This window comes from Trichechus manatus, unplaced genomic scaffold (genome assembly GCF_000243295.1).
Source record: "Trichechus manatus latirostris isolate Lorelei unplaced genomic scaffold, TriManLat1.0 scaffold00016, whole genome shotgun sequence".
Taxonomy (NCBI): Eukaryota; Metazoa; Chordata; class Mammalia; order Sirenia; family Trichechidae; genus Trichechus; species Trichechus manatus.
The window spans coordinates 7,365,975-7,393,022 of NW_004443952.1; the positions used below are offsets into that span (position 1 = coordinate 7,365,975).

At 52.1% G+C, this 27,048-nt stretch overlaps 1 protein-coding gene across 1 annotated transcript in view; it reads right to left on the reverse strand.

Moving 5' to 3' along the window:
- COL27A1 (collagen type XXVII alpha 1 chain) overlaps positions 1 to 27,048 on the reverse strand; it is a 153,447-nt gene that overhangs the window by 17,657 nt on the left and 108,742 nt on the right. Inside the window, exons 29-41 of the mRNA XM_004372133.1 lie at positions 25,086 to 25,139; positions 24,460 to 24,504; positions 24,298 to 24,342; positions 23,960 to 24,013; positions 22,752 to 22,805; positions 21,883 to 21,936; positions 20,378 to 20,431; positions 18,770 to 18,823; positions 12,496 to 12,603; positions 6,473 to 6,526; positions 6,257 to 6,364; positions 5,073 to 5,126; positions 4,176 to 4,229 (exon numbers count right to left, since the gene is read on the reverse strand). Coding sequence (XP_004372190.1) covers positions 4,176 to 4,229; positions 5,073 to 5,126; positions 6,257 to 6,364; positions 6,473 to 6,526; positions 12,496 to 12,603; positions 18,770 to 18,823; positions 20,378 to 20,431; positions 21,883 to 21,936; positions 22,752 to 22,805; positions 23,960 to 24,013; positions 24,298 to 24,342; positions 24,460 to 24,504; positions 25,086 to 25,139 — 792 coding nt within the window. The remainder of the gene's footprint in view (positions 1 to 4,175; positions 4,230 to 5,072; positions 5,127 to 6,256; positions 6,365 to 6,472; positions 6,527 to 12,495; positions 12,604 to 18,769; positions 18,824 to 20,377; positions 20,432 to 21,882; positions 21,937 to 22,751; positions 22,806 to 23,959; positions 24,014 to 24,297; positions 24,343 to 24,459; positions 24,505 to 25,085; positions 25,140 to 27,048) is intronic.

Sequence of the window (27,048 nt, forward strand, 5' to 3'; positions counted from 1 at the left end):
GTGAACTGTAGGAATTCCAGGCACACTGATGCCCATAGGGCCTTCATTAGAGATGAGGTCCAGCCCCCTTAGGGCTACAGATGGGCAGACTGAGGCCAGAGAGGCAAGGGGCTGGCGTGGGGTCACACAATGGCTGAGCCAGACTGGGGTGTGAAACCAGGATCATCAGACCCCAGTGCAGAGCTCTCCATCCTCCACCCCGCTGGGCACTGCCCAACCCGCCCCTCAGGCTGGAAGACCCTGTGCAGTCTGTGGGCACGGGGTCAGAGGGATGTTGGTGCACGTTCCAGCACTGTGTGAACCTCCAACAGGTCCCTTCCCATCTCTGAACTCTTCTCAACTGAAGAATGGGTGGGGGTCGCATAATAGACGATACCCATAGAGGTGTGAGGACCCCAGGAAATGACGCAGAAGATCCTGCATGGTGCCTGACAGAGAGTAATAATAATTCTGCCACAGGCCAGGCAAAATTTAATCCTCACAAGAACCCTACTAAGCAGGCACTATTATTAACCCCATTTTACAGATGAGGCACTGAGGCACAGAGATGACATACGTGACTTGCTCAGTGTTATCCAGCCCTCAGTAAGAGTCACTTTCTCTGACCCTTGCTCGGAGGAAATGGACAAAGAGCCAGCTTTAGGTGAAGCTCCCACCCCTTGATGGGAAGGCCCCAGGGCTCCCCCAAGTTGCACTCAGCAGCCGTCCCGCCTGGAGTCTTGTCTGTAAAACAATTTCCTATCTGCAAAATGGGGTAGCAACCCCTCTGCCTCGCAGCAATGGATTTGGTAAAGAAAGGCATGTTAAGCCCTCTGCACGCTGCTGTGCACGTGGTAGGGGCTCAGTGTTGTTAGCTGCAGTCAGGTTGGTCCCCAACTCATGGCGACCCCACGCACAATGGATCTAAATGTTGCCCAGTCCTGCGCCATTCCTACGATCTGCTGCAGATTGAACTGTTGTGATTCATAGGGTTTTCACTGGCTGATTTTCGAAGGCCTTTCTTCCTAGTCCTTCTTAGTCTGTTCAGCATCATAGCAACACGCAAGCCTCCACTGACAGATGGGTGGTGGCTGCCCGTGAGGCACATTGGCCAGAAATTGAACCTGGGTTTCCCACAGGGAAGGCAAGAATCCTACCACTGAACCAGGGGCTCAGTAGATAGTCATTAAAATTGCTGTTGTTGATAATAATAACAGAGTGATGATGGGGTGCGTGGATGTGGACAGACTGGGGGTGGAGCAGAGCTCAGGGCTGAGATTCTTGTGCCACTGCAGGCCATCCTGGGCCCTGGTCCACCCATAGGCCCCAGAGGTTGGATGCCCACTACCAGCTGTAAGGAGGGTATAAGCAGAACAGAAAATGGCAGAACCTCAGAGCTCAGAAACCTCCAGCCTCTGAGACCTGGTGTCACCTTCTTTGGGGACCGACTCTAGGCAGGGGCTCAAGCCAGGGCCCCTGAGCCCCCTCGTTTTCCTCAGGGATTGAAGGGAAGGCCTGAGACGGGGGAGCACACCCTGGAGCTGAAGCATGTTCTTGGGGCTGCAGCACGTCCCTGGCATGAGTCAGTCCCAGGCTGGCGGCAGCAGGCCTTGGCTGGGGGCCTCTGTGGCTCCTGTGGGCAGAGGCTGAAAGTGGGTGGGACTCAGCCTGAGGCCTGGAACCAGTTGTCCCCAGGGGGGTGGCCCAGGGAGTGGGGATTCCTTCTCCTCCCCACCTGGGCCCACTTCTCATGGTCCTTTGTCCCAGTGCTGGGTTCTGCTGTAAAGGGAGGCAGCTGGACTAGCGGGCTTAGAGGGAGGGGGCCTGTGTTTATCTAGCATGCTGTATATGGCAGGCAGTTCATGAGGTGTGCTTCATACATCATTTCATAGAATTGCTACAGCAATCCTATTCTGCTGGGACTATTGTCCCCATTTTACAGATGGGGAAACTGAGGCCCAGAGAAGGAAGAGGCCAAGGCCACACAAACACAAAGCAAGGGGTGGTTTGGGCCAAAAGCCAGTTATCCAGACCCCTCTTCCCCAAGGCATCATGACTGATCAGATGGCTGTGATTTGGGGGTGCATTTTTTTAGCACCAGAAAGCTGGAAGAGTTCTCCCTTTCCCCCTTCCCAGCCTCATGCCATCTCCTAATCCCTCTGGCCCCTGGCTTTGCAGACACATGCCCCACGGGAGATTTTCAGGTTGAACGGCACATTGGCTCATCTAAGCGTAGGTTTCTGGCTGGGAAGCAGAGCTCAGCATCACATAGACGAAGGTCTGCATCCTGGCCTACGGCCTCCCACCACTGAGCCTGAGCTAGTCCCTGAGCATCATGGAGACTCAGTTTCCCCACCTGTCATATGGGACAATGACACCTCTGTGCTGGGTCATGGTGAAGGTTATAGGAGAAAACCTAGGGAAAGAGTTTTGCATGTGGTCATTGCATTTCAGGCACTCTCCTTCCAGAACCGGCTCTCTCCCTTGCCAGAACCTTCTAGTTTGTGGTTGACTATTCATTTGTGTGACTATTTTCACTTCTGAGTTCTTTAGGGTATCACTCCCCAGCCCTTAGCCCAGGGCTTGGAACACACTAAGTCCTCAATAAATACCTGTCAGAGAGTTGGATGAATGATTGAATTAATATTAATTATTCATACTAATAGATTAATAAATAATAATAATATTATGAAATGTCCTTATAAATCAGAAAATGCCTCTGTGGGAGAGGCAGCCAGAACCTGGAGTCTGACACATATTTGATGTCCTTCTTAGCCTCACATTCCCAAGGTACGCACCCACTTAACAGATGAGGCCATCAAGGCTCAGAGAATCCCGGGGAACCACCAAAGGCCCTGGCCAACTTGGCCTGATTTGGTGTTAGGATTCCACTCTCAGCAGCCACGTGGACTGCTTCTGGGGCTGCAGATGACCCAGAGCAAAGGTTTTGGGGCCCACTGCTTCCTCTTTTTCAGGGTCTGTGTTAACCCTTTCTGTGCCCACCATGGCAGACAGTGAGGGCGAAAAGGGACTCGGGGTCCCTTTCTCAGCTTCCTGTGGGATCTGTCCTGCAGCCTGCTCTGCTCTGATCCAAGACTTGCTCTTCTCCAAGCACTAGGAAGGGGCCAGCTGGACAGCAAGCCAGGCCAGGGTGATTCACTGACAGTGGGATTTAGTTAGTGGGGAGCTGACGCAGCAAAAGAAAGGAGGGCCGGGGAGGCAAGGGGCAGGAGGCAGGGCCTACTAGGAGACATTCCAGCTGAGTAATTAGGGGAGGGAGGGGGCTGCAGAGCCACTAACTGAGACTCAGAGACTTGGGTTCTGGGGTCACTCAGGTACTGCCTGGTGGTGTGACCCAGGGCCGATGCCTGGGCCCTTCTGGCCCTCAGTGTCCCCAGAGTGGGTCAGGGTCGGATGATTGGCAAGGTTCCTTCCAGCAATTTCTCTCCTCTGCCTAATCTGGAGCCATGGGGTGGGGAATGGATATACCTTCCCCCTGCCTCAGTGGTTCCTTCCTTGGCCATTAAACATTGGTGTTCCTTGCTCTCATCCCAAACCCTACTCTGCTCAGTGTTCTCTCCTCACTCTTGCTGGGTGATCTCATTCACATGCAAGGCTTCAATTTCCACGTACATAAAGTGAAGAATCACACAGTTCCACTCATTATATAGGGGTCCCTGGTGGTGCAAATGGTTAATGCGTTTGGCAGCTAACCAAAAGGTTGGAGGCTCGTGTCTACCCAGAGGTGCCTTGAAAGAAAGGCCTGGCAATCTACTTCCAAAAAATCAGCCATTGAAAACCCTATGGAGCACAGTTCTACTCTGACATGCATGGGGATGCCATGAGTCAGAGTCAACTCGACAGCACTTGGTAGTGTAGTCATTATATGATTGGTGTCTATTTCCCCTGCCCAACTGCAAGCCCCATGAGGGCAGAGATTGTGTCTGTCTTTGTCCACCATGCCAGGCACAGAGACAACACCCAACACATATGCAGAGCTGATGGTCCTGCCTGTGGGCACAGCAGCAGCAACACTGGCCTTGAGGGCTGCCTCCCAGCCAGCCACAGTGTGAGCAGGGGTGAGTCGGCCTGAACTTCCCACATCACAGGTACCCAGGAGCTTGCTCCTGCTTCCCCAGAGCTGAGTTTGGTCATGGATACAAGGGAGCAGCTGCTTCCCAAGACCAAGAACCCACCTTTTCACCTTTTGGTCCAGGAGGTCCAAGAGGTCCCACAATGCCTTTGTGTCCCTACAGGAAAAGAAGGTGGTGACAGGTGAGAGAATTGGGGGGGGGGGTTTGACTCAGGAGCAACCAAAGCAGGGGAACAGAAGCTCAGAGATGGAGACACTGGGCTGCACCGCTGGGCCTCAGCTCTGCCCCACTCACTGCGTGGCTTTGAGCAGGCCCTGTGCCTCTCTGAGCCCTGGTTTCCCAGACATGTCATGTGGGTTTGGCTGGGCCAGCACATTCAGGGGTGTGCCACCTTGGATGGTGGGGCTCTGCCCACCACACCTTGGAGCAGAGCTGGGGCCACATCTCAGAAGACCCAGGCGGTATCCTCCAGGAGGGGGCAAGACCCTTGTCCCTGCAGACTTCCCACACTATGGCCAGGACTGCAGGTGCAGATACCTCCCTTGGGCTCCTCGCACCGCCTCCCTCTCTCCAGTTCACCATTTCTTTAACCTTCCTGAGCCTCAGTTTCCCTTTCAGAGCAAGCTCCATGCCTCTCTGAACCCTGATCTCCCTAGATGTGTTAGCGGGTTTGGCTCAGTCACATCTGAGTGTCGACTTGGATGCAAAAAAGCAGCTGTGAGGCTCAGAGATAAGGTATGTGCAGCACCCACCACCAGAAGGAAGTACTCAGTAAGGACTCAGGGACGTGTAATCCCTCTCCAGCTGCCCCGCCCCCACCTGTCCCATCGGTGGTCCCAACTCCTCTATGGGCCCCGGGGCTCCCTGTGCGGGTGACACTGCCACCTTCAGCGGCCCCAGGGCTGACCCTCAGCTGGGAGGTGGTGGGGACAGAGGCCTGCAGCACAGAGTTTCTGAGGGAGGGGGAGGAGAGATTTCCTTAAGGCAGCATCGTCTTACGTCATAACCAGCCAGTCCCGGTTCTCCTTGGGGCCCCATCCGTCCCGGAGGACCCTATGAGAGGAGGAGACCCTCATTGACACTCCCAGCGGGGACCTAGGTGCAGTCTTGCCCCCAGGCTCCAGCCTAGCAGCCTGAGACGCCCACTCTGCCCAGAACCAAGGCATCTGTTTGTTCTTCAGCCTTTCCTCCCTGGAGCACCCCTCACCCCAGCCCTTCTTAATCCCGGCTCCAGTGGCTCATGAGAGCTGATTGTTAAACGTTCAGGAATTTTGTGAGCCATTTGTAAAACAGAGCCGTTGATAAAATTAAATTATATGAACTTAGAATTAAATAAAGTATACTAAAAACAAAAGTGATGCAGACTCAAAACTCAGCCCTTCCTAATTGTTTTGATACATTTTACTATTGCCTAAGCTCCTGAGGTTATTTGCGTCTCTTGTATCGGATCTGTGTGGTGGAAATACTTCATAATGGAGTGCTCCTGAGCATCTCTCCTAACTCGACGTTCAGCAACATCATAGTGGTAGCTTGAAATCAACCACAGCAGGAGCATTTACACCACAGGAATTGGTAAATACCACAAACCAGCACTGTTGTTTACCAGCATACACTAGCTGCTGCTCAGAGATGCTGCATCATTTTCTTTTGCCCCTGTCGCCCCCATCGAGCTTTCACTCCCCTGCAGCAGTCAGATCCCTTTGAGGTCCTTCCTTCAGGACAGCCCAGCAATGGCCTGGGGGCACCCTCAGAGTTACCCATGGACCTGCAGCTGCTGTATCCAGATCCTCATGAATCTTTCTCCCGTGGGAAACACCTCATTTGATAACCCTCACATGGGTCTAGTCCCCTCTCCCCACCCCAATAGCAGGGCTTGTTAATCTGGGTCCATAAAGGACTTCAAGGGGCCCATAGACCCCTACAAATTGCAAGAAGTATTTGGTGTTGTGTGTACTTTTCCAGGGAGAGGGGTTGCAGCTTTCTGCGGGTTCCCAAAGGGATCCATGATCCACAAGAGGCGGCTGGGACATGAACGCCCAGGTGTTTAGCTGATCATTGGGGTGGGCAACATCAGCACAGGGGAACCCGGCATCTCTGACATCCTGGCATCTCCCTTTCTGCCCTTGGTCCCCTCTGTCTCATGCTGGACACCCCCACCCCCATGCCAGCCAGAGAGTCCTCACCGTTGGTCCCAGGCTGCCCCGGGACCCTTTAGGGCCTGGGGTACCAGGGGGTCCGGGGTCTCCAGGTGTGCCCATCTCACCCAGCTGTCCTTGGTAGCCCTTGGCACCCTGCAGCAGGAGAGACAAGCTGTCACCAGGCCCCAGCAGGAGCAAGGGACAGGGAGGGAGTGGGGCAAGGGAGGAGGAGGAAGGGGATGGTGGCAGGAGGAGGTCTACCTTGGCTCCAGTCCGGCCCTTCTCTCCTTGCTTGCCTGGTTTTCCTTCAGGACCCTGAAGGGAGAGGAGGGAAAAGAATGAGAGAAAGGTAAGAATGAGAGAAGCCTGGAGGCTGACCCACAGAGTGGTTAGGGCACCATTTCTGGAGCCAGACTGTCAAGTTCAAAGCTGATTCTGCCACTCCAGACCAGTGTGACCTTGCACATGTGACCTCGCTTCCCTGTGCTTCAGGGTTCTCATCTGTGAAATGGACACAGTAGCAGTGTTTGCCTTGTGGAGCTTGAGGGTTCAACTACTTGATACAGTAACATGCTTACAACAGTGCTGACAGAGAGTGAATGCTGGCTGAGACTGTGACTATCGCTGTTGTCACTGTTGTCATGATTACTGTTAGGTGCCTGAGGGCTGCTAATGGGAACAGCTCTCTGAACTGAGCTCTTCATGGGCCAAGCTCCATCCACCTCTCCTAACAACTCTATGAGTGAAGCCCGATGAAGATCCTCTTCCATAGGTGGAGAAAGCTCAAGTTTCCAAAGGTGATACAACTAACTTGCCCAGGGTCCCAGCTGGTCTGTGATTCAGTCTGGCATCTGTCTGATTTCATGTCCAGGGGCCCTTTCCACCTCCAGCTCCGGGTAGCAACATGAGGAAGGCAGGAGAGGTTTTCTAGGGTCTTCCTCATCTCTGCACAGTTCCTAGTGCCGTGTCCCACTGACACGCCCCCCTCTTGGGACCTGGGGTGTGAGGGGCTCCTCACTGTGGGCCATTGTGTTGGGAAGGTCAACCACCCTCCCCTACTCTCCCACTGGGTGTGTGGGGTGTGCCTGGGGCACTTAGGCTGCTCCCTCTAACAGGCTGCTTTGCCCCTCTCTATCCCATGGGGAAGGAACTTTAGTGGTGCAGTGGTTAAGTACGCGGCTGCTAACCAAAAGGTCGGCGGTCTGAGCCAACCAGCAGCTCCGTGGGAGAAAGATGTGGCAGTTTGCTTCCTTAGAGATTACAGCCTTCGAAACCCTATGGGGCAGTTCTTCTCTGTCCTATAGGGTCACTATGAGTTGGAACAGCAAAGCGTTATCCCATGGGGCATCCCCAACCTGCTCAGCCTGTCCTGCCCCCAGGGGGCTGATCTAGCTTTATCTCCATGGTTAGGGAAACTATTCAGTAGAAGTGAGTGAGTGAAGTGCGCATGAGTGAGTGAGCGAGAAGAGGGCGAGGGCGGGGAGGGGAATGACTGTCCCCGGGGCGGGGAGGGGAATGACTGTCCCCAGAGGAGGATCCCCTCAAGGCCCAAGCCTCAAAGGGAGCTGGGAAGAATATTTACATTCATGGAAAGCACTCAAGAGCGTTTCATTAACAGAGGTTCACGCTGTAGAAGGAGAGAGGTGAAGGTGCAACCTTGGGGTGGGAGTAGAGCTTTCTTTTACGAGGAGGCACAGACTCAGTGTGATGGAGGAAAGGCAGGAAGAGGCGGTCCTAGAGGAACATGCAGGCATCTGGGCCACCCAGAGGGCCTTGATTCCTGCCTGCAGGTTGCAGCAGTTGTCCTAAGGCAGGGGCAGCCAAGTTCTCTGGGGTGGCCAGTGATGGAAATTACTGGGTGGGGTGGGCAGCGGCTTTGATTGAGCACAAGGGAGAAAGTCTGCTCAAAAGACACAACGTGGAAAAATGTATTGGAGAAGACAACGCTGTCCCAAAGGGAACCACCAGGAGGGAGCACTGGCCCTGGAAGGACCCAAGCACAGACTGCTCTGCATCTGGTGCCTGACTCTCATGTGACCCTGAACAAGTCCCTCCCCTTCTCTGGACCTTGTTTCCCCACTTCTGATATGAAAGTCTTGGACTAGCCCTTTATGGTCCAATATCATGGCCACTGGCCACATGTGGCTACTGAGCACTTGAAATGTGGCTACTCTGGCTGAGGAACTGAATTCTTAATTTAATTTGATTAATATAAAATTAAATTTAAAAACTGATACTCAACTTGGTTACTGGAAAACCTTTAAGTATGTTTGGAGAAACTTGGGCATATGAATCTACTTTTTCAACTGTAAATTTTTTAAAACCTAGGTACAGATCAAATATTTTCAACAAACATTTAGCTTCTGAATTGATCTCAAAGACTTGGTTTAAAAAAAAAAGAACACAAGTATCTCATTAATGATTTTTTAAAACAATGATTGCATGTTGAAATGATAATATTTTGGATATACTGAGTTAAATAAAATATTAAAATTAATTCCACCTGTTTCTTTTTTACTTTTTATAACTACTAGAAAATTTTCTGGTGGCTTCTAGAAAACTTAAAATTACACAAGTGGCCCATATTTGATTTCTTTTTATTTTATTTTATTGTGGTAAAAATATACTTAACCAAACATACGCCGTCTCAACAATTTCTACATGCACAATTCAGCAACACTGATGACATTCTTCAAGTTGTACAACCATTCTTGCTATCCTTTTCCAAATCATTCCACCACCATTAACATAACCTTAGTGCTCCCTAAGAAAAAATTCCCCCTTTCCTGCTCCCTGCCACCCTTAGTAACCACTAATAATCTTTGGTTTCTATATATTTGGTTTCATATAAGTGAGATTATACAATCTTTGTCCTTTTGTGACTGATTTATTTTGCTCAGCATAATATTTGCGAGGTTCCTGCATATTGTGACATACATCAGGACTTCATTTCTTGCTGTATTCTATTCCATTGGACAATGCTGAACTAGACCATCTCAAGGTCTCTTGCTTCTCCAGTCATAAAATACTAATAATCCTCAGGACCTTGAACCATGGGCCAGGCACTGTGTCTGCACTCTACATACACATCTCATTCAATTCTCACAACGGTGTTGGGAAGAAGGGGTTATGGTCCCATTTTACCCATCAAAAAACCAAACCCACTGCCAACAAGTCGATTCTGCCTCATAGCGACCCTATAGGACAGAGTAGAACTGCCCCATAGGGTTTCCAAGGCTGTAATCTTCACGGAAGCAGACTGCCACATCTTTCTTCTGTGGAACGTCTGGTGGGTTCGAACCATCGACCTTTTGGTTAGCAGCCGAGTGCTTTAACCACTGCACCACCAGGGCTCCTGATCCATTTTAGAGCTACAGAAACTGAGGCTCAGTGAGATAAAGGTACTGTCCCTGGGTCGCCCAGACAGGTTAGAAATGAGACATGGATCCTTAGATTCTGCTCCCCCTGCCCCCCACCACGCCCCAGACTGGTGTGGTTGGGCAATGATGAAATCATGATACAGGGGCTGGTGGAATTTGGTGGTGGATTGATGTGACTGCAACAACTGATCCCTGGTTAGGAGGAGAAATGAGTCAGCGCCGAAGCCAGGGAGACAGGAGACGGGTCTCCCCCAAGACAGGCTTGGTCTCCAGGCCCTCTCAAGCTGAGACATGCCCCATGGTGGGAAGCCCTGAGTAAGGGATGGAGCCTCCAGTCAGATGAGGCCGTGGGGCAGGAATTAGGACTTTTGCTAGGCCCCCATCCACAGAGATGCATTTCTGGAAGGGCCCTCATGGCTCATAAAATTCTATTTTTAAAAAGTACTCAACTGTTTCCAGGACACAGAGTGGGAGACATTTGACCTACAGCCCTGATGCCAAAGAAACTCAAATACTGGCCCGTCGGTGCCTCCACAACCCTGACACACATTCAGTCTGGCCCCAGTGAACCTCTTTCCACTCTTGGCAAATGAGAATTGGAGGTGATGGCAAAATACTGATTTTAGTACTACTACTACGGCCACTCTGTCATCACCAGCGCCGGCACCACTCTTACCACTACCACCGCCCCTGCCCCCATCCCCACTGCCTCCCCCACCATCACCACCACTCCCCCCCCAACCATCACCACCACTGCCCCCCCCACCATCACCACCACTGCCCCCACCACTATCACCACCGCCATCACCACCACCACTATCACCGCCACTACCATCATCCCTACCATCACTACCACCACCATTTTCTCATCCAGGTGCATAAAGACAATCTGGTGCATTTTATAAAGTGCTTTCCTATCCAAGGTTTCATTTACTCTTTAAAAATAAGAAAACCAAGGCTCAGAGAGGTGCAGTGATTCACCCAAGGCCACACAGAGAGTGGGTGCTTGAGCCAGGAACTAGGAATAGACCTTTGGGCTCTGGGCCCAGGGCTATTTCTGCCACATGTTAGTGCCTATTCCGCAATCACTTTACTCAAAAATGCACGAAAAAGTGTCCCTGAGACTTTGGAATTCAACAGTCCTAGAGCTCATGCCTTCCAAATCCTTCATCTTACCACAAGCAAGGAAGGCTCAGAGAGGGCAAGAGGTGAGTGAAAAGTCAGACAGAAAGTTACTGACTAGAAATCAGGGCCAGAGCCCCTCCTGCTACACTCCTCTGTTTCCCCACCGCTGCGTCAGCCCAGGGGAAGCCTCTCTGGTCGTCTGCTGAGCTCACGCTGCTGCAGCTGTTAAGGGGGATTAGAGCTTTGGTTCTATTTTAGGAAACAAACGATTTTCCCACAGTCACAGTTTGTTGCCGGCTAATTTGGACCCATATTGGTTAGTCATTTCAACGCCCCAGGAGGCAAGAACAATCTCAAGAGCAGGCCTGAATGAAATGGGGCAGCTGTTCCCAGGTGACAACATCAATCTCTCCATTTGGGGGATGAAGAGCGAAATTCACAGCCCAGGGAAAATGGGCTGGCAGCGGAGGCTTGAGATCTCACCACCTGGCTTGCTCAAGGTAGAATGCCAGTAGGCCTGTACATTTGGGCAGCTTATCTGCAAGGCTGCCTAATCCACTGGCCCCAAGCAGTTCAAATGAACTGGCCCAGCACTAGGAAAGTGCTACTCCTATGTCACACACATCCTGCTCAACCGTGCAAACCTACAGGCTCTCTAACCAAAAAGTCGAGTCCCAAGACAACAGTCTAATATTGGAAGCATTCTAAAATCAGCTCTCCACCTGTCTCCCACCCTCACCCTCCCAGCTCCCCAACCTGAGCCTTGGGTTCCAGCCACACCAGAGCAGAAGAGTGGTATATGTAGAATCAGGTAGGCCCGAGTTCAAATCCTAGCTCTGCCATTTCTTAACTGTGTGAGCCCGGGCAAGTTCCTTGACCTCTCTGATTCTCAGAGGTTTGCTATCAGCATCAAATAGTATCGGAGAGGGAATATTCTAGAAAGCATTGGGCATGGGGTCTGCGCATATTAAACAGAGCAGTTCCTATCCCTTCTCTACCAGTTTCCATGTCCCTCAAGGGCAGGGATGCTGTCTGATTCACCTCTTCATCCTTAGGGGGCCAGGCCCCCAGAAGATGCACTTGAGTGTTTGTGGATGGGCTAAATGACTTTCTGGTAGGATGGAAGACTAGAGTTTCTCTGTCTTTTCAATCAATAAACAGGGTTTGGTCACCTCCTTGTGACAGGCAGTGGGTGGGTGTTAAGGCCGTAAAGGTGAACAAGACAAGGTCTTGGACTTCATGGGGGTGACACACAGTTACACACAGGGGGCTTGGATGTCACTGGAGGCACATGGCCCTGCCTGGGAACAGGGAAAGTTTTCTGGAGGAAGTGATGTCTGTGATGATAGCTGAAGGCCAAATAGGAGTTAAGTAGTTGATGGGGGAATGAGGAAGGGAGATTGTCTTAGCTAAAAGTAACAGCATGTGCAAAGGCCCAGGGGTGAGAGTATGGCTTGTCCAAGGAACTGAAAAAATTCAGTATGGCTGAATGTGGGGTTGGAAGGAATGAGGCTGGCAGGGGCCAGGTTTGCGCAGCATTGGGCAAGCCAGGCTAAGGAGAGTGGAGTTTGTTCTGAGGGCACTAGGGAGCCATGGAGGGCTAAGCAGGGGAGGGACATGGTCCGACTGGTACTCTGGAGAACCCCCTGGTGCAGGAAGGACCACAACAAACGATCACTTAGCTGACTGCTGCCACAACCTCTCTCCCAGCTGCCTGAAGCAGCACAAATGTTCTTACCTAGGAGGGCCGAGCCATGACACAAAGCCATGCACGCTCACCTGGATGCCAATGATGCCAGGGGGCCCCGGGGGCCCGTCCTCGCCCATCAGTCCCTCCTGGCCTTTCTCGCCACGTTCACCGTCGGGCCCTGGGTCACCTCTGTCCCCCTGGGTAGGGAGGACATGAGGAGGAGAGAGAGAGAGAATTGATTAGTAATCAAATCCATCAGATGCCAGAGGGTCGGGGCTGGCATGGCTCAGGTGGCACAGCAAACAGTCCCAGAAGTGGCGGTCTTTACATGAGCTTGCCTGGCCAGGGAGGGAGAGTGGCCCGGAGAGAAGACAGGCTCCCGAGCACACCTACCCCGTGCAGCTCTCAGGAAGATCAGGTCTGGGAGGCAAGGACTATTTTTCCTCAATTTAGAGACCTTGGGAGGACAAGAGGAGCCCTTGTGGTGCAGTGGTTAAAGTGCTTGACTGCTAACTAAAAGTTCGGCAGTTTGAACCCACCAGCTGCTCTGCAGGAGAAAGATGTGGCAGTCTGCTTCCGTAAAGATTTACAGCCTTGGAAACCTTATGGGGCAGTTCTACTCTGTCCTACAGGGTCACTATGTGTCGGAATGGACTCAGTGGCAGTGGATTTGGTTTCGTTTGGGAGGACAAGAGTCTTAACAATCTGAAAGAAATTTTTTAAGGAGGAACAATTCACCCAATTCTTGCACTCAGAACCAACAGTTTCCATTTTTCTGAGTTCCATTCCCAAACCTTGCATACACAAAAATAGTTCGTAATTATAATAGTAATAGTAATACTGCTAGTTAATAGTAGATAACGGCTTGATGGCTATGGACCGGGTCAGAACAGGAAAGCAACTGTTCCAAGGTGATGAAGTTAGTTAGCGGTAAACTAAGTTTTAAAGGCAGAATCCAACTGGACTGCGTGTCCAATTGCAGTTATTTTTTTTTTTAATGTCTTACTCCATCTCTAACACATTCTCCATTGCTGTCTGTTCTGCAGAGTTACTATTCTCACTGGCTGTAGGACACGTCCTCCGTCGAGTGGATTGCACACAGATTGCACTGACCACATCTAGACCCTGTCCTTGGGGCTTTCTGTGTATACGTGACTTAATCCTCTCAGAAACCTGAGGTAGGTACTCTTTTTGTCCCATTTTTCCAATGAGGAAACTGAGGGCGAAAGAAGTCAGATTGTCTTGCCCATTATCTCCTTTGAGTTTTCTGACAAACAGCCGATAAGAGGCGATGGCAGCAGTGACCCCTAATATGGCCTAACCTTTATTCAGGACTTATCATGTATCCGATGCTATGTTAAGCTTTTTACACAGATTATTTCTTTTGATCCTCACTGATCCTTTGATGTGTGTTTTACAAATGCTTGTCCACCTTCACACAGCTATTGAGTGGAGGCAGCAAGATTTGTTCCTGACAGATTTCAAATTCTCATTGGAATCCAGACTTTGTGGAGCCTCTGAGGCTGGGTGCACCCCTGAAACTGTTACCCTGAGACAATCTTTAAAATTTAAACCTTAAACCAAAACTATCCCCTGAAGCCTTCTTTGATCCAAAAAATAGCTTATCTTAATTAGTAAAGTATATCTGCTTTGAGCATTGTACTCTTTTAAAGAATTATCTATGTGAGATCAAACTGACAACAGCAACTCAAAAAGTTACATGAGAAGCTTGCTGTTGCTGTTGCCATCGAGTCGATTCCAACTCATGGCAACCCTATAGGACAGAGTAGAACTGCCCCGTAGTTTCCAAGGAGCAGCTGGTGGATTTGAACTCCCGGCATTTTGGTTAGCAGCCAGAGCTCTTACCCACTGCACTACCAGGGCTGCATGAGAAGCTTAGGGGTGGAATAATTTGGAAATGGATAAAAAGAATGGTAGCACAATTGAAGAACATAACCAATTTCACTGAATTGTACATGTAAAAATTGTTGAAATGGTGTATCTTTGGCTGTGTATACTTTCACCAAATATATATATATTTCAATCCTTGCTTTAACAAAAAAAGATTTGTTCCAGACAAGCGGGAGCATGGGAGCGGGGTTGGTTGCCCGCTTTACAGTAAGTAGGGGTATAACCAAGGTCCTCTTGGGACTTCAGGGGTTTGGGGCACCTGAGGTCATTTCCTTGGAAAGGCACCCCTTGGCCTGGGATGTGTGAGCCAAAGGGGCACAGGCTTTTTATGGGTCTCTGTGAAACAGATCACAAAAGTGCATCTCTGAGCTTGCCTTCCCTAATCACTGTCATCTTCAAAAGTTCCTGGGGGAGGGGAAAGGGGGGACAGGCTGGGCTTTGCCAGAATGGGGCACAGTCTATATCCCTCGGCACCGGGGTCTCCGCAGGTGCTGTGGGTGGGGTGCAGTGTGGGCACTGGCCACAGAGAGGCAGGCCACGTCCGTCAGAAGGCCATCTCCATCAGAGCTGGCAGGCCTGGCAGGGCCTGTGGCCAGTCTACATGTGGCTCGGCCGTTACCATGAGAGCGGCCTGCGGGAGATAGCATGAAGTCATGGGTACAAGGAAGGGGTGGGTGGCGGAGCAGGCTTGGAAGAGCAGAGTGCATGTTTGCCAGTTCTGTTTCCTGGCGCCACACTTTACGAGGGACATTGATAAACTGGGGCGCATCCAGAGCAGAGACAGCAGGATGCACAGAGCATGGAGCTGGAGTCTGGGCTCAGGCTGGCCAGGAAGAAAGGATCCAGAATAGGCCTGGGGACAGCACAGCTCAGCAGACCAGGCCCATGGGCGCTGTGGGGTGACCTGGGCTGTGGGTTCAGGAGGCTGGGTTAGGGGAAGTTGCTGGAGCAGTTTCTAGCTCGGTCAGGGAGTATTTTCCATGGACTAGTCCAGAGATGACACAGATGAGGGAGGGAGACTCTGAGCTGAGGCACGGGCCAGGGCAGAGCAGGTCTGGGCACCAGGAAAGAGCTGGGCAGGCTGGTTTCTGAAGTCCCTTCCCACTGAGATGCTCAGATTCCAAGCATAGACTGGCATAGGGACAGGGAGCTGGCCCAGATGACCTTCTTGAAACTTCCCTGGCTCCAGGATTCCACTTCTGGCTTGTCGTCTGACCACCTGCTCTTCTAGCTCTCAGACGCGGGCAGCCTATCCTGGTGCTGGGCTGGTTCACTGCGAGGGTCCCTAGCCTGGATTCCTGGGCTCTGCAAGGGGCCTGGCTCCAGGATCCTCACAGCCTGGATCCTGCACTGCTAGAGCGGGTGTCCTTGTGGGCCCCATGCACAGCGGGCTCTGGGGGGTCTTGGAGAATCCTTGAATCCTAGGATACCTGTCAACATTCAGAAGAGCCTCACAAATTGCTTAGCTCAAACCTCTCAATTTACAGATGGGGAGACTGAGGCCCAAAGGGAGTTGGAGATGCCCAACACCACACAGTAAATCACTGGCAGAGCATGGGTGAGAATCCAGGGCTCCCACTTCTTCCTAGTCCCTGGGTAGTGCAAATAGTTAAGTGCTCGACTATTAGCTGAAAGGTTGGAGGTTTAAACCCACCCAGAGGCACCTCCGAAGAAAGGCCTGGCAATCTGCTCCTTAAAGGTCACAGCTTTGGAAACCCTATGGAGCAGTTCTGCTCTGCTCACATGGAGTTGCAATGATTTGGAATCGACTCGATGGCACACAACAACAACAACTGCTCTCACCCTTGGGGTCATGCTGACTAAATTCAAATCTTGCTGCCAGTACTCAGTAGCTGTGTGACCATAGGCAACCATTTATAAAACAAGGATCAAAGGGTTACTGTGAGGATTGAAAGAGATAATCCACATAAAGAGTTTAATATATGATAAATATTAGATAAAGATTAGCTATTTTTCATATAAAGCATATGTTGGGTACTTTTGTGTCCTTGTTGCACACAGTGTAGTTTGACAACCAAGATAACTCTTGACTTCATGTAGTTGAATAGGAAAATCTACGTAGAGTTTTCTCAGTCAAAGAATGGGTTGGGAACTTTCCCATCCTTCTTATACACAATGAACATCGAAAATTTGGATAACTCTTGATTACATGTAGTTGAATGGGAGAATCTGTATAGTGTTTTCTTAATCAAAGAATGTATTGGGAACTTTCCTGATGTACTTTGGACACAACGTATTTTGCAAACTAGGATAACTCTCCCAACTTCATGTACTTGCACGGGGGAATGTGCAGTGTTGTCTCAGTGCAGGGGTCTGTCACCTTTGCCTCCCATCAGCTGGTCTTCAGCAAACTCAAAAGAGATAACAGGCATAATAGCACTGTGTTCATTATATAAAAGTGCGCTGCACACCTGAGAGGTGGTTATCAATTTGAAGGGCTATTCCTGGACAAACACTATAAAGAAAACAGATTCCTCCTGGGGTTCATTTGACAACCAGGGAAGACAGTGTACATCTGAGCGACTACTCTGGTCCAAGGACTAAGGTAGAATTGGCTTTGGAGGGACAGAAAGTAGAAGAAAGTAGGGACAAGAAGCCTTGAAAAGTGAAGAAAGAAAGGCTGCGTGAGGCAATCAAGTCTGGAAGACGCCCTGCCCCACCTCAGCAAAGACTCCAAGGAGGAGTGGAGTGAGGACACCCCAGTATTGTGCTTCAGTTTCCTCAGCTGTCAAGCTCTGGTAGCACAATGATTAAGCGCTTGGCTGCTAACTGAAAGGTTGGCGGTTCGAACCCAGCAGCCACTCCATAGGAGAAAAGATGTGGCGATCTGTTACTGTAAAGATTACAGCCTAGGAAACCCTATAGGGCAGTTCTACTCTGTCATATAGGGTCTCTGTGAGTCGGAATGGACTTGACAGCACACAACAACCACAGCGTATCTACCTCACAGAGTTGGTGGAAGGGTTAAATGGGATAACCTGTGCAAGGCCCCAGGACAGTGCTCAGTGCATGATGAACACACAAAGCATTCAAACCATAATGTTCATCAGTATTGCCGCAGAACACAGCGGGCACTGACCAAGGGGTGTGGAGGAGCTGCCAAACACACCAGGTCTCCGGAGCCAGGGCCACATTGTGTCCAGGGATGCCACAGGGGCAGGGGCGAGAGAAGTCAGAGGGGGACCACAGACAGGGGGCGCTCTCGCACTAGCAAGAAAAACTGTGAGGCATCCTGGGAGATGGGGAAGCCACAGCCTAGAGACTCCAGCTTGTCCCTTGGACCCAGGGCACTGTGGCGACAGTGGTCGGTGGAGGAGGTTTAAGCCTCAGATGGCGGCTGGATGGGCCCATGACACCTAAGGAGCCCTGCTACTTATGTGATTTGAGTCCTCCACTTAGTTTAAATATGGGAATGGAGACCCAGAGATGGGGCAGGACTTATCTAAGGTCATGAGGAAGGTTAGTGAGTGACAGAGGGGAACCTGGGACGTGGGCCTCGGGACCCTGGGCTGGGGAATAGATTCATACAGTGTGACAGGCCAGGCCTGGGGAAAGCACCCACTGTGGGCCAGGGCTGGGCCAGAGATGGAGGCCAGGGACAGGACTCTGCTGGAGGTGCAGCTGTTAATGCCCACCCACCCGAGGTTCAGGTGAGCCTGTGGGCTCTTTACCACCACAGCCAGCATCTGTGCCTGACAGATGCATCTACAGGAAGTGGCAGGGCCAAGTTAGGCCTACAGGCTTCACTGCCAACAAGCCCTGGGTTTGAATTTTGGATCCTCCACTCCTAGCCATGGACTATGAGTGAATACACCTCTGCCTCCCTCCAAGCCTCAGTCTCGTCACATTTAGAATGGGTACAGCAGGATGAGGTGAAGATTTGAAACCAGAGCCCCAGATTGGGTCCTGGCTGTGAGAATTACTAGCTGTGTGTCCCTGGCCAAGTTGCTCTCTGAGTCTCCATTTCCTTGTCTAAAGACAGACCCTACCTCATAGCATTGACTGAGGTCAGGGCTTAGTACAGTTCCTGCAACATGTGTGACTAACCCTCCATAAATGGGGGCTTACAGGTCATTCATGGTGATTAATATTTTCCTCATCTTTTAGGATGTTTGGAAGATAATCCAGACCTGGGACAGGGTGGTGGTGCTCAGGAACCACCATGAGCCAGAAGAAGCTAGAGTCCCAAAGAGAAGAGCAGTGGGCCATGATGGTCCCCAATACTGCCCAAGTAGGCAGCCTGGTGGAGAAGGTGGGAGGTAGGCAACAAGATAGGGCTGACCCTCACCCACCCTGCTCTCAGGGGGAGCCAGAGGTCTGATCTCAGAGTTTTATGGGAACAACGTGGCTCCAGGAAGAAATTTGGGTCTTGGATGGCAGGGTAGTGGGGGTGGGGGCAGAGGGAAGGCCTTGCCCCAGAAGGACACTTACCTTCAGCCCGTCGGGTCCTGTGGGGCCACTGTCACCCTCCAGGCCTGGCTCTCCCTAGAAAGCGTGGTGAGGAAAGATGAGGGACATTGCTGGGAAGGGGCCTCAGACTGCTTTTACTTCTTCTCCTCTTTCTAGGATAAGACCCCAAGTCCTGGGAGGCAGATCTACAGGTAGTGTACCTGGAAGCCCTGGCACAGCACCTGGTACACAGTAGGTGCACAGGAAACAGTTGCTAATTAATAAATGAGTGAGAGGGTTGAGGCACCTGCCCTTGGCTTTCCAGAATGGGGGAGCAGACCCCCAGGCCATAGACTGCTCTTTTTGCAGGGTGGTGTGGGATGGGGGAGCTAAACGAGATAACGAGTTAGAAAGCGCTGGTCACAGAGCCATCCTGGATGGGTGTTTGTTGGTCTAGGGAGGCAGTGCAGCCTAGCGGTTAAGTGCGGGCTTTGCCATCAGACAGACCTTGATGTCACCACTGGGTTTCCCATGCACTGGCTGTTTGACCACAAGCAAACTACTTACCCCCATGAGTGTCTGTTTTCTCATCTGAAAAACGGAGCTGACAACTTCCTTTAAGGGTTGCTGTAAGGCACAGTGTAAGCACCCCAAATACGGTAGCTATTTGTGATGTTACGACTGGAACTGGAGTGAGCTCTCATGGAACTCCTCGGTCAAATTCCATTTCTCAGATGAGGAGAGAGATCCCTGCAGGCCAGCTGGCAAGTTTGGGAATGATACTAAGAACTCCGAATTCCTGTCTGACCCTCAGCCAGCTCCCTGCTTGCCGTTCCAGCTCCAGGGTATGCCCCTGGACCACTCAGTTCTCAAAATGACCATCAAACTAAGTTTGGGTCTCTTCTCTGCTTTTAGAGTTCATAGCTGTTCAGAATTTGAGCTGGAAGGGGCCTCAGAGGCAGGGATGCAATGATGTGACAGGCATGTAGATGCTGCTCCTCTGTGCCCATGGCAGACATCACTAATTAATCCACTAGACTGTAAGAAACCCCAAGCTTTGTGGGTTTCTTTTGGTATGGGGAAGACACCTTCTATGGAGCAGTTTTTTTGGATGTTAATAAAACCCCCCCTAAAAACCCCAAGTCTTTGCTGTCGAGTTGATTCTGACTCATAGCAACCCTATAGGACAGAGTAGAACTGCCCCATAGAGTTTCCAAGGAGTGGCTGGTGGATTCGAACTGCTGACATTTTGGTTAGCAGCCAAGCTCTTAGGTGCTCTTCAATAAAAGTGCATGGAAGTCAAGCAAGTTTGGAGATCCTGGATTAATCCAAATGAAACCAATGTCTTGACTGCAGGCCTTCTCAGAGCCTTGAAAATGCTACAGTTAATGTGTAAGAGAGAGCACTGAATTTGCACTGAGTCATAAACAGTTTGACCACAGAATGGTTTTTTTGAAGAGCATCTCTATGTTGTGGGAATACTGGCCTACAACGAACAAGTCTGTGGAGATTCGTGGTCTATTGGTGCCATTAAGGTAACTGAGGCTCAGAGAGGTTAAGTAAAGTCCCTTTCTGTCCCCTTCTCCCCACCCAAGCACCTAACAAGACAGCCCAGTGCTTTCCAGGGAGAATGAATTTGCTTCAACTTACCCGCTGCCCAATGAGGCCTTGCTCACCATGGATGCCCAGGAGTCCAAGGTCACCCTAGGAGAAACCAAACACAAGTCCATCAGGGGTTGGTAAAGTTGCCCCCCGCCCTCATCATCTCATTTCATTTTTAATAGCTCTGATTTGAGATGGGTGGAGGAGCTGGGGATGGTCCTTCTTCTCAAGGACCAAAGACCAACTAGAGTCCTTGTTTCAAGTAAGTCCTGGCCATGCACTTCTCCCATGCCAGGGCAGAAGGATCATCAGGATCATCATCATCATCATCATCGTCATAGCTGAACACTTACATAGCATTGTTCTAAGTACCTTTTCTATATTCACACATTAAATTTTCACAACAACCCTGTGAAGAAGGTATTAATATTATTCTTGTTTTACAGATGAAGAAACTGAGGCACAAAGGAGACTAAGTAAATAGAAGCTATAGAGAACCCTTACAGTGCAGACGGCAAACATGTGACTAAACACCTTCTTTACTCTCCCTGAGAACTTTGAGAGAAACCCAAATGAGGAGGAGGTCCTAAACTGGCCAGAATAAATGTCACCTGCAGCACTGGGCTGCTAACCAAAATGTCAGCAGTTTGAACCCGCCAGTCACTCTGCAGGACAAAGATGTGGCAGTCTGCTTCTGTACAGATTTACAGCCTTGTCAATCCTATGGGACAGTTCTACTGTGTCCTATAGGGTCACTGTGAGTCAGAATCGACTTGGCAACAGTGGGTTTGGTTTTTTGTTCTTTTGCCCCCCAGAAGGGTCTTTCTAATTTAATGATTTCCAAGATGTGCTCCCTGCTAGTGTCTGGGGCACAAGCAGGGGATGGCCAGGCCCACCCCAACAGGAACAGTCCCACTTCTATCAGTTTCATATGCAGGTGGTTTTCTTCATTGCTGCTTAAGCAAAGGATTCTGGGACTAAGCCAAAGCAAAGGATTCTGGGACTAAGCCAAGTCTGACAGTCCCTAAGAAGTCCAGCCCCCTTTTTGAATGGCAAGGAGATTCAGGCACAGAAGAGGGGGTGACCTGCTTCAAGTCCTTCAGGCCCTGCCTCAACAATGCCCTTGGGCCAGCCAGCATCGCTCATCGGCTCTGGGGCCAGGATGCAGGGTCCTCTTCCAGCAGCGGAACAGGGAGGAGGCTCTCCCCAGAGCCTAGTTATCAATGGGCGCCTGTTTCCTGGCAGGTAATGAGGGGCACTGGCTCTGAAATGCAGATGGTATCGATCGAGAATGGAGGTACAGCCGCCTGGCATGGAGGCAGGGGCAGGTGCCAGAGAAAACACAGCAGGGCAGGGGCAGGGGTGGGGTGGGGCTCTGTGCCGGCTGGGCACTCTGCTGTGGCCACAGCTGGGTCCAGCTCCCCCACCAAGGACACAGAGAAGCCATTATCCTGGGCACAAGAAAGGCCTGTTCTCTTCCATCAGGAGGATGTGGCCACCATCTGGGAGCTGGTTTCAACAAGTCATTTTTCTCTTCTTTCATCCCGGCTCACCTTCATCCCAGCTTCCCCAGGAAGGCCCGGTTCTCCTGCTGCCCCGGGCGGCCCCTGCAAGAAAATGCCATTGGTTACTCCTACAGCAACGGCCGGCCCTTGGTAGTAAAGTAGGGGGGTAACTGAGGCCCAGAGAGGGCGAGGAATATGCCTTTGGTCACACAGCACAGAGCTGGGAGGCCTCAGCTCCCTCTGAGCTTGGGACTAAGGGGAGCAGGTGGTTGGGCCCAGGTTGCCTGAGTCCCTGGCTGCCCAGCGGCTGTGAAGCCCCATTTCCCTACGAGTGTGGTTTACCACATGAGAAGCCCTTTGGCAAGAACCAGGAGGAAAATTCATGATTCACATAACGACGGGGGTAGCCAATGGATGCTGTGCTGGGGCTGAGCACACAAGCCCTTCTCTTTGCCGCCAGGCCAAGGGCAGGAAGGGGTCCTGGTTTCTCACCATCAGCATGGCTGCAGCCCTTGCATAACCCCCAACACTCAGTTTTCTCCTCAGCAAGATAAGGCAGGGGTAGGGGTGTCTGGACCCTGCCAAGTCCCTCGCTGCTTGGCTCTAAGAGGGCTGGTTCTTCGGTCACACCTCTGTGCTGGGGTGAAGTCCTTTGGCGGCAGGGCACTGCTGCTTTCCATGGTGCCGAGAGAGAAGAGCTGCCAACCCGTGTTCTACCCAGTGCCCCTGGAATGAGGAGCCCAGCTCCTTGCCTTATGCCGTCTGGGTGGATCTACCCTTCAATCTGCAGTACATAGGACAAGACCATCTCCCTAGCCAGGACAGGGAATGGCAGACAGGGACCCTGGGGGGTGGGTGGAGGGACCGATATATCCCTAGCAGTAATATGGACCTAACAAGGGGCTCTTAGTACTCACCTTCGGTCCCATCTCTCCAGGTGGGCCAATTGGTCCCTGGGGGCCCTGGAGGCCCTAGAAGACAGACAGACACACAGACATTTGGGAGAAGCCAGCCTGGCCCTCTTTGGGGTGGGTGAGGGAGAGGCTCTCTCACAACCCCCACCTCCCACACACTGAGGGTCATGGTGTCCAAAGTGCCCCCCTCCTTCCCCACTGTCTCCATCTCTCCAATCCATTCTGCACACTCTCCTACTCACTCCCTAAACCCAGAGGGGCCCCTCCCTTGCAGCTCTGAGCCTTGCTCACTCTGTTTCTCTGCCTGGAAGGTCCTGGAACTCCCATCCACTTTGGATCTGCTTCTGGAAATCTGCCCCCCACCCTCAGCTCCCCAGGTCAAATCCACTGAGCAAAAAGGCAAGTGTTCTGGGCCCCAAGAAATGGGAATGGAGCAGCGGCCCAGGGATAGGATTCACTTCTCTTCCATCCTGTGTGTGGGGCTCTTCCCCCTGAACCCCTAGGTGAGTCCTCTCCTCTCCCCTTAGCACCACCAGCCCAGCCCCACCACCCTCCTCAGCCTCTCACAGGTTTCCTCAATGCCTGAGTTGTCCCAACTCCATCATTCTCAGGGGGATCTGCTGAGGGGCAAGCTGGGCGGATCACCTCCTCTGTTTCAAACCCTGCAGTGGCTCCGCTTTGCCCCAGGATAGAGAACAAACTCTTTCCGTGGCTTTGAGCTACTGATCCATGCTACTTACTCCTGCCTTCCCTGCTGTCTTGCTCTCCCCAGTACAGCCCCACTCAACTCTGCAGTTCCGAAAGGGATGTCGGTCTATTCTTATCCTCTCTCTCTCCCCGCTTCCTCCCTCCCTTCCAACCCTCGGCCTTAGACCGGCCTTACACCACGCTAAGCACTCTGTATACTTTTTCTCATTTAATCTTCGTGGCAGAATGGCAAGGTAGACAATTACCCCCATTTTACTGGTGAGAAAACTGAGTCTGGAGGGCAGGCAGAGCTTAGACTGGAACCCAGATCTCCTGCGTCCCCTGTCTAGTGCCCTCCTCACCTCCCCAAGTCCTGTCCCATCAGGGCAGTGGAGCCCTGGCACTGTCCCCCTCCAAATCCTCTCCTTGTTGGACCACATGGTTCACACTTCCAGACGGGTGGCCCACCTGAGACCAGCCTGCTAGGGATTCAGATATAAAAGAGGGAAGGAAGGGGCACTTACCGGTTCTCCTGGGAGGCCCTTGGTGCCTGGGGGACCCGAGGGACCCTGGATGCCCTGCAGAGACCAGACAAAGGGGACCTCAGGCCCTCCATGGCCTTCCCCACCCTGCCGGTGCCCTTGGCCTCAGTCAAGCCTGTCGCAGTGTGTTAGGGTCCTACCTTTCATTCTGCCCCATGTGACAGAGAGGGAGATGGCATGCTGAGGGGTATTCAGTGCAGAGAGTGGGCAACTAGAACCTTTAGGGTTTCCACAGAAGATGGCAGCTTGGTTAAAGTGGCTAGTGTACCCCACCCCCTCAAAGCCTCATGTAGAGAATTCCAAGAACTGGCATTACTTACAGGAAAGCCTCGTGGGCCCATGTCCCCTCGCTCACCAGGCGCACCCTGGAAGCACATATGGGGTCATTAGGGGCAGAACGCCAGGGAAGGCTGTGGGGGGCCCATATCACAAAGCCAGCAGCAGGGAGGGTCCTTCTAGGGGGATGGGGTGTGGGAACATACCTGCTGCCCAGGCTGGCCTGGTCTGCCCTGAGGTCCCAGAGGGCCCTGCCAGGAAGAAAGCACATGAAGGTGGGGAGGGCGCTTGGGAAGCCCCTCACAGGGAACAACCCCCCCCCACACATCTCCCATGGGAGATGAAAGGGCCCTGTGAGATCACAGCTTTCAACCCTCTGCCCACTGTGCAGATGGGAAAACTAAGGCCCAGCAAGGGGAGTGGCTCGCCACAGTCACCAGGTGTCCGGGTAGAGAATGCCTTCCTACTGATGGGGCTGCCAAAGGCAGCCTGGGCTTCCAGGGGTTGGGGCCTAGGGAAGGGGCAGAGTGCGTGTGATTCTTCCACACGCACACAATCTCATTCTTGTTCTTTCTCTTGCTTGCAAGCTCTCTCCCCAGCTCTCTCTCACTATCACCCTCATGCTCTGCTCTCCCTCCCACCCTGCTCCTGTGCTCTGGCCTTGCAGGGGGCCAGGAGGTATGGATGAAATGAGCTCTCAGGCCCTCGCTCTGCAGGCTCTCCAGACTCCCTGCTGTCTTTGAGGGGCCTGCTGCTGAGGAAGGTGTGAAGTTGGGTTCTTGGATCCTGACCCACTGGGGTGGGAAGAAAGGCAAGCCATGGTGTTCGGTACCTGCAGGCCCCTGGACCCCGGCTCCCCAGCTGTTCCATCTGGTCCTCGGGGGCCCTGGAATAGGAAAAAGGACTAGCACAGTGGACAGCAGGGGTCTCCCTTGCGCTGGGAACCAGGAGGGTGGGGCTGGCCAGAGTCTGGGGCCTTTCCCTGCACAAGCTTGGGGCTCCCTCCTCCTCCACCTCCTGCCCACTCCCACCCTGAGGTAGGTCACCCCTGCGCAAAGTTTCTGCCGAGATGGCTCTACAGAGGGCACTACACAGGTGGACTCAGCTAGAGGCCCTCCCCTTCAGGAATGGGGTGGCGTACCATTAACTCTTTAGACTCTGGGGGTAAGCCATCAACCCATTTCACAAATGCAAAAACTAAGGCCCAGAGCCGAGAGACATTTGCCCAAGTTCCCACAGCCAGGTGTTCAGACTCCTCTGTGGCATGCTCTTCCTAGAGCGCACGAGGGGTGGAACCAGGTGTGTGGCAGCATGTTTGTGGCAGGGGCACGCTAGAAGGAGCAGGTCAGGGCCACAACCCGTGGGGGAAACTGACAGAGCAGGACCCAGGGAGGGTCTGGCTGTAGCCAGATGTGTTGCCCCTTCTCCAGCCAGATGTGTAAGATAATCTGGCCCAGCACAGAGGAAGAGCTGATATGAGGAGGGGCAGGGACAGGACGGGGGTGGGTGTGGCAGCAGGAGTCAGTCAGCTGATCCCTGGAGCTCTGGGCCCAGGGCTAACCCCTGGGCAGGAGCCTTAGACCCTGTCCAAGGAGAGCTGGGAGGCCCCCAAGACAGGTAGAGACCACCCCTCCCCCACTGCACAGGTGGAAACATTGAGGTCACTTAGCACATTAGCACTTGGTGCCCCTCTAGGGCCCCACACACTGCCCTATGTCTCCCCTCCATGGGAACTCCCACAGGGACACAGACAGGGTGCAATCTCCTCGAAAAGGCCCCATGGAGGGTGGTTGTTCTGTGGGGCTGGGAAGAGGCCCATATCGGGGAGACAAAGGGTCCTATAAGGGAGGCTGGCCCACCCCGGCCTGAGAGCCCAAGGGGCCTGCCTGCAATACTCCCACGGACCAAAGGGGCCAGGGAAGACCCCAGGTGGGAGGAGGATGAGGAATGAGAAAACTAAACATGGAGAAAATCATTTAAAAATTGAACAAGGAAATTGCCAACGTAAAATCAAACAAGGCACATTTCAACTAATCAGCTGCCTGAGACTCCCGATACTTCAGTTCCACACCAGAGTCTTACATAGCACTTCACTGATTAAGTAAGCCTGGAAGAGGCGACCACCAGGCCTAAGACAGTGCTTCAGCTTGAAGCTTTTGTTCCCAGTGGCTCCTGGCCCAGTACTAGGCACAGTGGTGCTCAGGAAGTGTTGTGCTCCTCTCTGAGCCTCAGTCACCTCATTTCTGAAATGAGGACAAGAAAGAGCTCCCTCAAGGCAGGACAGCTCAGCACCTGGTATACAGTAAGTGCTCAATAATGGCTGGTTCCTGTTTCTACCTGGCTCTACTAGAGGAGGCTACCGGCTCCCCACGGGCAGGGACACAGAGGAGTGGCTTAGCAAATTTGACCTTGGGTCCCTTCTTTCAGAATAAGCAGTTTATATTGTGTTATGTCACGTGGAATCGGCTGAGAGTTTTCAGAGATTCAAGACAAGGTTTGACTAACTACTGAACAAGCAACTCTACTGGGCATTGGAGGGCTTGGGTTGCCGACTTGCTGTGTAACCCGGGAAAGGCCCTTCCCCTCTCTGGACCTCACTCTCAGGCTCACGTGAACACTGTCAGATCACGTGTCAGACTTAACACCCTTGATTCAGAGTGTGGAGCGGTGACCTGGTGTTAAATGGTGACCAGGCCTGGTGGAGTGGACCAGATTGGATTTCTAGGTCACAGGAGTCAGGACAGAGACTGAGCTGATGGGTGGGCAGCCCAGCCCACCTTCAAGAGGGTTTCTGG